Source organism: Peromyscus maniculatus, chromosome 17 (genome assembly GCF_049852395.1).
Source record: "Peromyscus maniculatus bairdii isolate BWxNUB_F1_BW_parent chromosome 17, HU_Pman_BW_mat_3.1, whole genome shotgun sequence".
NCBI lineage: Eukaryota > Metazoa > Chordata > Mammalia > Rodentia > Cricetidae > Peromyscus > Peromyscus maniculatus.
Genome location: NC_134868.1, coordinates 52,245,544 through 52,260,486, shown reverse-complemented (window position 1 = coordinate 52,260,486; position 14,943 = coordinate 52,245,544). Strand labels below are relative to the sequence as shown.

The 14,943-nt window shown below is 45.2% G+C and overlaps 1 protein-coding gene across 2 annotated transcripts in view; it reads left to right on the top strand.

Annotated features, from left to right (window-relative positions):
• Positions 1–14,943, top strand: part of Mcph1 (microcephalin 1) — a 208,624-nt gene that overhangs the window by 53,813 nt on the left and 139,868 nt on the right. The window contains exons 10-11 of one of the 2 annotated variants that reach the window (XM_076553665.1): positions 14,194–14,231; positions 14,569–14,833. In XM_076553665.1, coding sequence (XP_076409780.1) covers positions 14,194–14,231; positions 14,569–14,722 — 192 coding nt within the window. In that variant the 3' untranslated portion in view covers positions 14,723–14,833. Of the gene's footprint in view, positions 1–14,193; positions 14,232–14,568; positions 14,834–14,943 lie in introns of those variants that run through there. The other variant, XM_042262469.2, reaches the window with a different exon arrangement.

Genomic DNA, 14,943 nt, shown 5'->3' with positions numbered 1-14,943 from the left:
AAATCAGGGTTTGTACCAAGGGTTGAAGGAGATGGAAAGAAAAGAGGATTTGGTAACTACTGAGGCGGAGGGGATGCAGTGGACCTGGTCACTAAGGCAGTAGGTGCTGGGAATGGGGAGTGAGTTCATCTCAAACATCACTGAACAATTTTCATATATGAAGTCCAGAAATCACCCAGACAGTGGTAGAGCTGAAGTTAGAGGACCCGGGAAGGGACCTCAGGCATTACCCCATGCCTCAGATACATTTTCTTCTGTAGCCCCTCACTCACTGATCAAAGAACATCTCTTAGATTATTCATAGTCACAAAATAAGCCTGGCTTCATTACATTGATTTGCATAGATGACTGAAGCTAGTTCAATAGGACCTTAAGTTTATTTTATGGGCCTTTATTTTCTCTTCCTTCCTTCCTTCCTTCCTTCCTTCCTTCCTTCCTTCCTTCCTCCCTCCCTCCCTCCCTCCCTCCCTCCCCCCCTCCCCCCCTCCCTCCCTTTCTAAAATTTATTTTATGTGTATGAGTGTTTTTCTTACATGTATATTTGTGTACTATAAGTCCCGTGCCCAAGAGGTCAGGGATCCTCGGGAACTGGAGTTCTGTATGGTTAGGAGCCTCCATCATGGTGCTGGGAATCAAACCCAGGTTTTCTGTTAAAACAAGTGCCCTTTCGAGCTGAGGCATCTCTCTTAACCCCTGTGGGCCTTTCTGAAAGAGCCCAACTGTACATTTAACAGCTTCTTCAGGCTGGAAGCCAAGCCAGGCAGGAGCTTGCTGCCAGGTCAGCCACAGCCCCTTATATTGGGTGACTTCCCTTTTTCTGAGATGCCCTCCATACCTGCCCTGGCTACTCTGCTACAGTGTAACCTTACTCCCTCACTTGAAGGCTGAGCATCCCTTAAGCAGGTCCCAGTCTTGTTTTGCAAAGAGAATGTTATAAAATTGACTCCCTAAAGCAAACTTGGGTTCCTTAGATGTGTGGTAGCTGCTGGTTAATATAACATTATTCTCAAATATGACATTGTGGACAAGGCTGCCATTGTGAACCAGTGTTTAATTACTTCCTGATAACATCGAAGACAAACTACATTTGAACCTCTGAGAAAAAAAAAAAATCACAGTTTCTGGATTCTGGAAAGACCAAACAGGGAGAAAGAATAATAAGCCATTTCCAAATATGTCCTTTCTGTTTACAAAAGTATGGTCTATCATCAAGTCATTATGAGATCCAGATAGCGTAAGAAGGGAAAGGAAGGGTCTCTGTCTAGTACACAGCACAGAACATGGACACATAGCCATATCCCAACTAAAAGCCTGGGACACTCCCGTCCCATAACTCACTCACATATAGTAATAAACTGTTCTACTTAGCTGGTTAGCAGTCCCTAGGGTCCATCTGCTTCTCGGAGTTCTGGTAACCCCAGTTTAGTCCCCTGGGAGGGAGAATCAGAACAAAGCAAAACTCAAGGTGAGTGTGATTAACTTATTAGTGACCATTTTCAAATCCCAAAGATCTGGTGAGAGTTAATTATAAAAATCATGGCAGCAGAGAAGTCAGGTTGAACATGGTGTGCAAAACGCAAAGTTTAGGGAAGGCATCTGTAAATTGTGATCAGCCTTATTTTCCAAAAGAAGTAGGAATCACATCTATTTATAGAAGTAGGAGGGGCTAGCGAGATGACTTAGTGGGTGAAGGGGCTTGCCCCAAGCCTGTCAACCTGAGTTCAGTCTGTGGGATTCATATACTGAGAGGAGAGAACCTGCAAGGTGTCCTCTGACCTCCACATGCACTCCATGGCACTTGTATACATAATAAATAATAAATAAACAAATGTGTGATAGAAAGTCTTACACAAAAAAAAATTCAGATGAAATAAAATAGCCCTGAGACATATTTGTGGTCTGGCCAAGCATGAAATTAGAGCAAGAATTCCCAAGAGTTGCTCGTCTCTAGTAAACCTTACACATCAGTGAAATACTGGTAGAAGTAACACCCATTCCGTTTCATTTCCATTCTTCTACAGATAAGCTGGGTGAGGCAAAGCATCTCTTGACAGTTCCCTGTGTATTGTCATCAGTAGACACGTGTCATGTGGACACAGCTATGCCCAGGTCCCTGTTCTTACAAAGTAGCACAGATACTTCTGTGGTTTTCCAGGATGAGTCACGGCTTTAGATACAAAACATTATTTTCGTTTGATTAGACGAAGACAAGTCTCAGAAGCTGTCAGGAAATTTTGAACACCTGGTTTATAGGGCCATAGTTACTTAGAAATGTGAGTAGAAGTAATATTAATAGAAGGACAATGAATTAACATCTTTTCTAGAAAGACAATGGCAGGTTAGCTGTTTTCCTCAAGCCTCAAGTGTTCAACTAATTTTATTTCCCAAAGATTTACCTAAATATGTGAGCTTGCATTATTAAAATGTTTGAGTTTAGTAGGAATGCCCCCCCCCAAAACACACACACACACACACACACACACACACACACACACACACACACACACACACACACACGATCCTTAAATTCTGAGGGCAGGGGTCTAGGGAATTTGTAAATTCTGGTGTATCTCCAATCCAAGATGTATGACCTCATTTGGTGGCATTCCCTCATAAGGGTCATCCCAGAATGGAGGGGTGCTGTTTGAGAACCCCAAATAAACAGGGCTCGTGCCAGGATGGTCTGCATTGCTGCCCAACAGGTTCTGGAGAACTGGAGTAGTCCGGCTATCATGTGCCTTTCACAGGTTTCCGTTTGACCTGTTAGAAAGCATGGTGCCTAGTGTCTGACCTGTGACCAGAGGACTCTCTCTTTGGACTGCTGTTTATACAGGAGACACCATTGTGCTCTTATCTGATGCATGCTGAGGTTATGCTACCACTCTGGCACTAGAGCTTGCCTTTGCATTCTCTTTGATGTCCCAAGGGAATCCCAGCTTAGAGTAGCCCCAAGTCTTCAAACTAGGGACAAAATTCAATGTACTAAATGTATAAAGAATAACTTCCATTTAAAGATTAAATACATGTCAGGTGGTGGTGGTGCACGCCTTTAATCTCAGTACTCAGGAGGCAAGCAAGCAGATCTATGAGTTCGAGGCCAGCCTGGTCTACAGAGCGAGTTCCAGGACAGAGGGCTACACAGAAAAACCCTGTCTCCAAAAAAAAAAAAAAAAAAAAGATTAAACACAGAGAGATTAGGTATCCCTCCATCCCCAGACTTTTCATGGTGGGTTAGAAGAGTCAAGCAGGGGGTAAGGGAGGGAAAAAAGAGACACAGAGGGGGGGGAGGGAGGGAGGGAGGGAGGGAGGGAGAGAGAGAGGGAGAGGGAGAGAGAGACCCCTGATCAATGACTTTATTTTCCAAGTCAGTTTCCCATGGGGACTTTTATTTTGGGGGATTGAAAGGAAGCAGATACAAGTTCCCTGGGGTCACACTGTGACCCAGAGATGGTCACTGAGCTAGGGTAGGAGGGCCAGAGAGAGTAGGAAAAGAGGCACATAGAGATGTGTCTTAGGGAGGTAGTCACCACAAGGAGGCTCTGTAAGACAGACATCTGGGTAGCCCAGACTGAGATCCTAGGTAAGACTGTAGAACTGGAAACCAAGAAAAGGTAGCAGAGCCCTGTTTCTTTATAAAAATGAAATAAAAAATAAAAAAAAAGACTGAAGCATTTTTTAAAGTAGATGCCAAGACAATTTGTAGTTTTAAATCTTCCACATAGCGGGCCTCATGCAATACAGTGGCATGCACACATGCATAGAGATCTAGCGTTTGTAGCTTTGATTCCAAAATTTTTGTCATGGATCAGGCATGATTATGGTAGTACAAGACAGCATATCTACTTCTTGGTAGCATGAAATTTTTATTTGTTTCAAACTCAAAGCAGACAAATCGAAAGATCTCTCGAGCCAGATTCTCTGTTATTTTCACAGTAGAGACAAGATCTCTGTAAACATCCATCCATTTATAGAGAGTACCACAGGGCCAGACCCAGAAACCAACAGAAACTGGCACCAGATTCAAAATAGAATTGAAATCAGGTTTCTACTGTGACACCATCACATGCAGGGTCAGTAGCTGAATTCTTTGGCATGTGCCTAGATCTCCAGGGATGAGTAAAAGGACTCCTGTAGTCCCTTTCCTAGATGAGGAAGCAGGACCAGTTCCCCTGTACCTACACGGGGAGAGACAAAGTCACCATCCCAACCCCTGTGCAGACTGTAGTAACAGAAGGGTCTCCTCATGAAGAATGCTGGAAAGGGAAGGAAGGACCCAAGGCTCTTGAGAACAGGCTATTGGTTTATCTCACAGGCATGAGGGCACATGGCAGTGGACTTCTGGGTCACTGAGGAAGATGGGGGGGCACATTATTTTGGACTCTTGAGAGCAGGGCAAGTCCTGTCAGAACACAGAAGGCTAGGGGAATTCTTAACCAGCATTGTATTTTCTAGGGGACACGTGACTCAGGTAAAGTTCAACTTTGCCATAGAGAACTGGCCTCCAGTAAAATCAGAATAGGTATTATAGCCATCCAGCTCTCAGGTACAAATAAATCCCTGCTTGGCTTTTTAATATTTACTATGTCAAGCCTTCTAAATGTTAATATGTTCTTCTGGTCTTTCCTAATAACATTAACCAAAGTTTCCGATTCTAGTTAGATTTTTGCATTGTGACTGTTACCTCACACCATGGATCTCATTGGATGATTGTCGCCGAAGAGAATCAAGTCCCAAAACTCGCTCAGCTTTTGTTTTCATAATTGAGGTTTCACATACAGCAAAGATTATACGGGCAGATGACTAAGGCATGACTCACATTCTTGTGTAATTTTACTATGAAGATCTTCAACACTTTCAATATGATTATTAACTGTGTCAAACTTGGTAGTAGCTCATTAAAGTAGCTCTCAGGTGAGGTATCCATACAGAAAAAGGTCATGTGGACTGTCAAGTGTAAAGCCAGCAACACAGGCACTGCCAGGTTTTCCTGGGGGACAGTCTTCGGGGCTCCTGGCAACAGTCTTTTTTCTTTTACTTTATCATTTTGTGTAATTGACTCTGGTGTGCTGTTCTGAGGGTCTCCAGTAGCGATAGCGTGGGGGAGTCCCTTCACCTAGAGACGGTTCTGCTCATCGTCATCAGAGCTTGCTGGTGCCTGCCAAGGCCAGGGGCCTTCACCTCCTCTCAGAGGGTTCCGTGAGCGAGCCTCCTGAGAGACACTGACAGTGGATGGTAGTTCAACAGGGGAAAGAGCACGTGTATTTATTAACAGGCCAGGACACGAGCGTCACACAAAATAGGAAACTCAAACCTGTGCCAGGTTCTGGAAGTTTCCGGAGGATTGTGAGCTTCAGAAAGGAAGACAATTACAAGATGGAGCTGCACAAGGGATTGAGCAGCCTTCCAGCTTTGCCTGGCCGAAACTCTGAACTCCCCCTGGCTCTGCAGTCACCATGGTGATTGACTTACAAGTCACAGGGTCCATCCATTGAATAATTCTTTGTTCTTCCTGGGCTGGTCAAGATGTGAGCCTTAGTAAAACCATTGCCCTGTTAATTTTCTTCTCTTTTTAAGAAAGGGGGAGGGGACAGAGATTAAGACATGGGTAGCTTTGAAACTCCTTTTGTGTTTTTTCAGCCAGAATACTGAGTTCACACTGCTGCAGACAAAGCCCCTGCCATGCCTTTCCAAGACAGTCTCTCTGTGGGATGCTTAAGGTTTTGGCCAAAGCCCAAGGGAGATTCAAGAAACACTCACTAATTGGAGGGCCCAGTTTGGGTACTCGGCTTTTCTTCCCATCATTTAACTGAGAAAGTGGCTAAGGGAAAAGGCTGGGGCATTCTGAGGACACAGAACAGGACAGGTAAAGGCAGAGAGAAGATGAAGCTGGAGATAACAGTCAGTAAAATATTTTCTGTTAGGGCTGAAGAGGTGGTTCAACATTTAAGAGCATTGGCTGCTCTTCCAGCGCCCCCAGGTTCTGTTCCCAACACCCACATGGCGACTCACAATCATCTGTAACTCTAGTTCCGGAAGATCAGCAACCCTCTTCTGTCCTCTCAGAAGGGCACCAGGTATGCACATGACAGACAGACGTACATGCAGGCAAAATACAGGGACGCTAAAATACAGTGTAAAAAGATTTATTCCATTATCAAGTACTTCTTTAAGATTTTCACATGGGGAAGAGAGGTGGCGCAGTAGTGAAGAACACTTGCTGCCACCCACCAGAGGACAATAGTTCAGGCAGCTCACAACTGCCTGTAACTCCAGCTTCAGGGAACCAACGGGTGCGTGCGCACACACACACACACACACACACACACACACACGCACACACACACACGCACACATTTTTATAGGAATAGTTTCATTTATGCTTGTCAGAAATGCATCTCACTGTGTCTAAAGCATTTATGCCCTCTCTGTAAAACACCCCATAAAGTGAACAATTTTGCTTAGCTGAAACCTTTCCAGCATGGCTCCAGTCACTGTAATTCAGGGGGAACGTTCACCTGTTTCTTCAGCCTGGTAATTCCAAGTCAGCGGCCTTCCAGCCTGTGGATTCAGATGATCCTTCTGGTCCCTCTTTCAAACCCTTATCTGCCATCTGAACCTGGGCCTGAACTTGTAATGCCGCTAACTGAATCCAGCTTAGATAATCACTGGCCGTAATCCAGTCCTGGACCCTATCCAGTCCAAACATGGCTCAGAGAAACTCAAAACTTAAAGTACAAGTCTGTGGGTCTTGAATCCAAGGAAGGACTAGGCTATGACTCAGGTACTAGGAAAGCTGAGCAGGTACAGGTCCCTAGAATGTACTTTCACATGATTATTCAGTGGTACCAAACTGATAAAGCTTTGACAGAGTAAACTGAACAGAAATTAATCAAAGAGCAATTTGTAAGTTGGGCGGCCAGGTTCAGAGAGACCCGATCGGGAACATGTAGAAAGCAGCATCTGGAGGCAGAAATCCGAAGGGATATCAGCAGCCTGATGGGTGTAGCTTGGGTATTTGCCTCATCTGAATAAGGCCTGGTCATCCACCCATCTATCTGCCATTGACTAAAACTTGCTACTGTGCCTGGCTGTGACTCAGCTATTTATTGCAAAGTTTACAGCTAAGTTAGGCTTTTGCTGAGCTGATACACTAAATTAGATTATGGTTCATTGTGTAAGGACTCTAGGTACTGAGACATCCTCATACCTAATTTACTGTGACTTAACAGTTAAAAATTAACAAGCAACTCCCCCCCCCCCCCCCCCCCGTTTCCTCTTCCTCAGGAGAAACTAGATCCCATTTATATAGGACATCAAATGACCGTACCAAATAACCAAATTCCTGCACATTGCTTTCCCTAGCAGGAACCAATTTATCTAAGCAAATAAAAACAAAAGCTAGTGGAGAACAAAATTGAAAATGAGAAAAATGGTTAGCAAAGTTCTAGGGACTCAACCTCAAAAAGCCAGTGAAAGATGTGTCTGGATCTGATCTGCCTGGGGAGCCCTGCTGTGGGGTTCTCAGACCTAAGCCTGATAACCTGGGACACACTGCTCTGCCGTGGGGTTCTCAGACCTAAGCCTGATAACCTGAGACACACTGCTCTGCCGTGGGGTTCTCAGACCTAAGCCTGATGCCTGGGACACACTGCTCTGCTGTGGGGTTCTCAGACCTAAGCCTGATAACCTGGGACACACTGCTCTGCCGTGGGGTTCTCAGACCTAAGCCTGATAACCTGGGACACACTGCTCTGCCGTGGGGTTCTCAGACCTAAGCCTGATGCCTGGGACACACTGCTCTGCCGTGGGGTTCTCAGACCTAAGCCTGATGCCTGGGACACACTGCTCTGCCGCGGGGTTCTCAGACCTAAGCCTGATAACCTGGGACACACTGCTCTGCCGTGGGGTTCTCAGACCTAAGCCTGATAACCTGGGACACACTGCTCTGCTGTAGGGTTCTCAGACCTAAGCCTGATGCCTGGGACACATTGCTCTGCCGTGGGGTTCTCAGACCTAAGCCTGATGCCTGGGACATACTGTTCTGCTGTGGGGTTCTCAGACCTAAGCCTGATAACCTGGGACACACTGCTCTGCCGCGGGGTTCTCAGACCTAAGCCTGATAACCTGGGACACACTGCTCTGCTGTAGGGTTCTCAGACCTAAGCCTGATGCCTGGGACACATTGCTCTGCCGTGGGGTTCTCAGACCTAAGCCTGATGCCTGGGACATACTGTTCTGCTGCGGGGTTCTCAGACCTAAGCCTGATAACCTGGGACACACTGCTCTGCCGCGGGGTTCTCAGACCTAAGCCTGATAACCTGGGACACACTGCTCTGCCGTGGGGTTCTCAGGTTTGGCCCGGAGCTACTAGGGTGATGCTGGCCTGTACTTGTGTAGCTCACTGGCCTCCTTCAGAGTCTGCTGGACATATTAGGAGACTTTCAGAAGTGAAAAGATTATTTTTAAAGGTACAGGCATGAATCTTGCACAAAAATGAAATGAATATTCAACACATTAATTTGTGAGGGAACCAGAAAGCCCTCATATCTTGTGTAGACGAACTTCTGCTTTTTGTCTTTTTTTTTCTTTCTTTCTTTTTCTCCCCGGAGCTGAGGACTGAACCCAGGGCCTTGCGCTAGTAGACGAATTTCTAAACAGTCTTAATTATTAAATAAGAAACAGGGAGCCAAATACAGGGGTAATAGCCGAAGAGATCAGAGAAATGGTGAATAGCCACGACTAGCCTTAGCTTACCACCACACAGTAGCTTCCCCAGAGAGAGCTTCTTCCTGTCTAACCTGCGCTTTTATTGCCTTCCTGTTCTGCCTTCTCATTGGCTCTAAGCCCAGCCACATCACTTCCTCATTACTGCCTGTCTATACAGACCTCCAGGTCTCTATGGTTGGTACTGGGATTAAAGGCGTGTGTCACCACACTTGGCTCTGAACTTGACTAAGGGCGTGTGCTACCACCGCCTGACTTCTGTTTATGGCTTGCTGTGACCTCTGATCTCCAGGCAAACTTTCTTTATTAACATACAAATAAAATCACATTTCAGCACAAATAAAATATCACCACGCTTCTGCTCAAAGGAGAATAAACAAATGGATAGAGAGCAATGATCTAATTAATGGTACCCGGAGTCCATGGGCTTGTGAGTCACCTTCATTTCAACCTTGCACTTACCCTTAGCTCTATACAGCTGTCCTGACGCCAGGATAGTAGTGGCTTAGAGGAGAGCGTGTCGTTCTTATTTGCTGTCACATACCCGCACCTGGTGCCTGATGGCCATCTTAGGTCCGTGTTTGTCTAAACCCTTTTTCTTGTTCCTTTTTTCATTCTATGAAGCCAAATCCACCGGGTACCATTCTGGAAACACTGTTTCTGGGCCTCACATTTTGAGTTCATGGTTTTCTTTTGGTGGCCGTCCTCGTTTTGGCTGTGGGCCTCTCACCCTCCCGGTGCCTCAGCTTGCCTTCTAAGCCAATGTTACATGTCAGGACTACTGAAATGGTATTGCTAGTGGTTTCCCCAGTGGAAGCGTGTGTTAGTCATCTTCGGTTACTGTAACAAACTGCCTCAGACTGTTACCTTCAGACTAAAGTGTTTGTCCCACAGTTCAGCAGCCAGCTAGCCCTGTCGCCCTCTCCTGTGGTGATTCATCACGGTAAGAGCTTATGGTGGAGCAAAACTGCTCATGCTTGGGGCAGGGAAACAGAAAGTGAGCGTCGGGGGAGGGGTGCTCCTAACCCACCCCCCCCACATACACTTCAAGGACCCCCCTCCCCCATTGTCCTAAAGACCTCTCACTAGGGCCTGTGTCTTAAAGGTCCCACCATGTCCAACATCAGCACATCAGCTTTTGTGGGACATTGAAGGCTCAAACTATGGTAGCGAAGAATCAGTTGAGCCTCTGCTGGGTGGACTTCACATGTCCATAAACAAATATCCTCTTTATTATGGAGTAGTTTACTTTTCTTGTTGCCATGACAAAATGCCCAACAGAAGCAGTGTAAGGGAGAGAGAGTTTCTTGGGACTCACAGAATGGGGGAGTACAGTCCACCGTGAGGAGGGCAAGGTGGCAGGAGTCCAGGACAGCGGGTCACATGGCAGCCACAGCCAGGGACAGAGAGAGATGAGCGAGCGCTTGTGCTCAGCCTGCTCTCTCCTTCCTGAGCCCGGGCTCCAGCCCATCAGATGGCGCTGCCCACGTTTGGGATGTGTCTTCCCACCTCAATTAACTTAATCTGGGTAATGCCTCCCAGCTAAGACCAGAGGTTTGTTTCCATGGTGATTCTAGACCCTATGAAGATTAACCGTTATATATTACGATCAGATTTTGATATCTCCTCTCCAGCTTTTGAGTTTTGCAGTTGCTGCTTTGGGGACTGTATCTACTTTGTCATCCAACCATCCACTTCTCTATCCATTAGCAGTCTTCATTTTTTTAAAAAATTCATCTCTAGCAGTTACATATACCAATATCTGTCATGTTCTTAGGAGTTTCCTTGGTTAATGGGAGGAGTCACACTGGATCTATTTCATGTCTCTAACCTATGTGGCCAGATAAGCCATGTGCTGTGACCTAGCAGCCAGATAAGCAGTGTGCTGGCTCTCTCTGTAAGTTGCTCTCTGCTCATCAACTGTCAATGACACATTTAACTTTTGAAGAAATTAACAAACTGTCCCTAAATTTTACCTTCCCTCCAGTCATGTCCGAGTCTCCACCTTCTTCACCTCCCCATCAAGCTTGTTGTTTTCTATTGTGTTTGTTTTTAAACAGCCGGAATAATGACATGATGTATCATCTCAATGGAGTTTTAGTGGTGGTTTCCTGGTTACTAGGGATATGTCACATCTTTCTGTTCACTTGATGGCCATTTGCTCCTTTTCTTTGGAGCCATATCTCTTCAAGCTGCTTGCTTACTTTTTAAATTGAGGTTTCAATTTTTTTAATAATTTTTTATTTGTATGTGTATTTTGTCTGCATGTATTTCTGTGCAGCATGTGTGTGTTTGGGGCCTAGAAGGCCAGAAGAGGGCATCAGATCCCCTGGAATAGGAGTTACAGCTGGTTGTAAACTGCCATGTAGGTGCTGGGAAGCGACCGTGGGTTCTTTGGAAGGGCAGCCAGTGCTCTTAACCAAGGAGTCATCTCTCCAGCCCTTGATCTTTGTTTGTTTGTTTGTTTGTTTGTTCGTTTGTTTGTTTTTTAATCATTGAGTTGTAGAGGAGGCCAGAGGTTGACATTAGGTCTCTTCCTTGCTCCCTCTCCACTTCATAAGTTGAGGCAAGATCTTTGGTTTGTACCCAGCACTCAGTGATTCAGCTAATCTAGCTAGCCAGCTTGCTCCGACCATCTCCCCTGGCTTCTGAATCATGGGGTTCCAAATGCCTATCCAGCATGCTTGGTTCCTGGAGATCGGAAGTCCAGTCCTCACATTTGTGCAGCTATCAGTTTCCCCCCGGCCCTTCAACAACAGTCTTCACTTTCAGCAGGCAATGTTGTGCCTTCTCCATTGACTTTGTTCCGCCGTATTCTCTTTCATACGTTGTCAGTGGAACTGTTTTCCTAATACCCTTTTCAAATTGCTCACTCCTAATTTGTAGAATAACTAGTTTTATGTGTTGATCTTATTTTTTTTTTAAGCCTTGTCGAATTTATTTAGTTCTTGTGGTTACTTTTTATTAAAATGCCAGAAAAACAGCCCATGTAAAATCTGATCTGTGGGTAAAAGTAGTTTTACTGCTTGCTTTCTAGTTTTGGTCTCCTTTATTTCTTTTTCTTTCCTAATTCTCTGGCTAGTGCAGTGGTTTAGTTTTTGATCAAATTAAATTGAAAGTCCTTACTAGACCTCCAAGTAGAACTCTGAAGCCAGCCTCAGAGCCCTGGAGTCTGGACGTTAGAGGCTCTACACATAGTAAGCTGGGACTCGCTGGCCATGTGCTGACATGGCTGGTATTTAAACCCATGTGGCCACTCCAGAGAGCAAGCTTGTGAAGAAAGAAAAACGGTGGTGGGCAGGGGGTGAGGGATGGTGGCAGGGATGAGGGTGGGATGCCTGGCATCTGATTGCCCAGCTTCAGCAGGGTAGAGGCAGCTGCCTCCCTGCAGCTGTGGCCCCCTGGGCTGTACCACCTTTGGCCTGTGGCCCCCTGGGTTCCCTGACCCCTGCCCTTTCAGAGATAACACTAACGGACAGTCTCAGCTCAGCCAGAATAATGTTGGATGACTGGAGTCTCCCACATGCAGGCCCTGTAGCTAGAACCAATCATAAAGCTATATGGTGATATTTTATTTGTGCTGAAATGTGATTTTATTTCTATGTTAATAAATAAAAGTGCCTGGGGTCAGAGCTAAAAGCAAGCCATAGCAGAAGTCTGGCAGTGGTAGCACACGCCCTTAATCCCAATCACATGACAGGCAGATCTCTGTGTGTTCAAGGATACAGCCAGCATGGAGACACATGCCTTTAATCTCAATACCAACCATAGAGATCTGGAGGTCTGTATAGACAGGCAGTGACGAGGAGGTCATGTGGTTGAGTTTACAACCAATGAGAAGGCAGAATGGAAAGTCACTAGAAAGATAGACACACAGGAAGTAGGTCTCTTTCTCAACGGAAGGACAGCCACGGCAGGGGGTAGTAAGAAGGCGGTTTTGGTCTCAGCTCTTAGCTACTGCTCTGACCTCTTGGGCTTTTAACTCTGCATTTGGCTCTGTGTTTCTTATTTAATAAGACCGTTACATCTACAAAGCTGTGCTGTTGTTAATTCACGTGGGTTATCAGGAGTACAGCAGAAGAAACTAATATTCCAGAAAGATCGCTCAAAGGACAGGGAAGTAGTGTTCTGTTTGGTTAACTGTCATCCTCAGCGCTCTTCCTCTGGGTGGCTTTTACATTCATATTCCCTCTGTGTTCTGCAGTCTTCATCCTCCCTAAACGTACAGTGTCCAGGCCCCATCCTTGGAGGCCTCTTGTGTTCCCCTCCCCACTGTGCTTTCCCCACCAAGAACAAGTGAGGCTCCTCACTTCAATAGCAAAGGTCTACACATGATGTAAACCCGCACAATCCCATGGAGTGCACACTGGCTGGAAGACATCAGCAAATTCGGGGGGACTGTAGCTCACTCATGCATATAAGTTTATTTGTATAGCATTTACGTTTTCTGCAGAATACACACACACACACACACACACACACACACACACACACACACCCTCGAGTAGATTAGTTATTGTTCCTGTCATCGTAAGGAAGGATTCATCTTGGCCCACAGTTGGAAGACACAGTCCATTGTGCCCGGGAAGGCAGGAGCTTACGGTAGCTCAATGTGTCGTACACAGGAAGCAGAGAGAGATGAATGAATGCTGGTGCTCAGTCTGCTTGCTCCTCTTTATTCAGTCTGGAGCCCCAGTCAATGGAAGAGTCTCCACTCACCTTTAAGGTGGGTCTCCGCCTCTGTTAGTCTGAATTTGGTAATCCCCCACAGACATGCCCAGATGTTTGTTTCCATGGTGATGCTAAGTCCCAGGAATTGACAACCAAGATTACACTAAGTAAAGCTGTCTGAAATATCTTGTTGGGCAGGATCTGGTAGTACCCATTAATACTGAGGCAGGAGGATTGGGAGTTCAAAGCCAGCCTGGGTTACATAGCATGTTGTTGAGTTCTATATAGTAAGACTCAGTCTCAACATCAACCACCACCACCTAATACATACAGTTTTCATCACAGCAGATGGCAACCCAGGAATTCAGCCCCCTGTCACCGAATGTGACCCTCCTGACCATAAACAGTACTGTACAGGAGTGTGTCCGAGAGGACATGGTTGCCCATAACTTAGGAAGAGTGGCCGAGCCTTTAAAGCACCCTTCTCACTCCTTCCTAACTTTAAAGTCTGCACTCTGACTCATCTGGAGGTACTCGGAGGGCTTTCCTGCTCTTCTCCATCATGTCTGGGGTTTTTGTTTTGTTTTGTTTTGGAATGGTTTTAATATAGTATCTAAATTTCTATCTCCTGCTGTTTTTTGTTCCCCCAAGAATATAAAGTTCTTTAATATATATGTGCTTAAATGTTTGTGTTTAAGTGATGTAACTGTTCGAAAAACTTATTAAAGTTTATTTCTGTGGGAAAATTTTTTATATTTTTGACTGTTATTTTTTGTTCTTCTCTTTTGAAATCTCTAGCCAATGAGAACATTAGTCATGACAAGCATGCCATCTGAGTAAGTACTTGTTGTTTTGATAACTTTCTATTCATTGTAAAATTTAGCCTTCTCTTGTATATACTGTAGGTCTTTATGCCTTCAGGACATTCGCAGAACTGGACTGGATCACTTTTATTCAATGTAACTAGTATGGGGTTAGAAGATCATTGGAAACTGAAAATGTAGTTAAATGTGGGCTATCGAGTGCAGAAAGCTTTTTGGGTCCTCTGCATAGCATTAAGAGATTTTATTTTATTTATTTATTAATTATTTTGCTGTCCTCTTTGCTTGCTTAATTCCTAATGGTTTTGTTTGTCCACCCCTTCACCCTATGAATGTTCAATAAACTGAGCAGTGGGGGTCGAAACGTTTCCTTACAGATCTTGAAGAAACACCAGTCCAGAACGCTTTCTGCATGTGGCCGAAGGCAGCTATCTCTGCATCTTGGGGAAGGGTTAATGGCTTTCTGGCTTGCTCTTATCATCTCCCTTAAACATTTAGCACAATAAAGAACATCCAACAAAAATATATAGTCCTGTGTTCTTTGCAACGGATTTTCAAATTTGTGCTTAAAGAGGAAAACCACATTTTTTTTGTATCAATCATAGGTCTTGAGGTTTTAAGACATTCATCAAAACATTGGGACATTTCAGTAAAAACATGCTGCAGGAAGCATGTGTGTGTAGACCACTTTTTGTGGTGGGCTCCTTTTCCTGCCCATGGCGTGTGA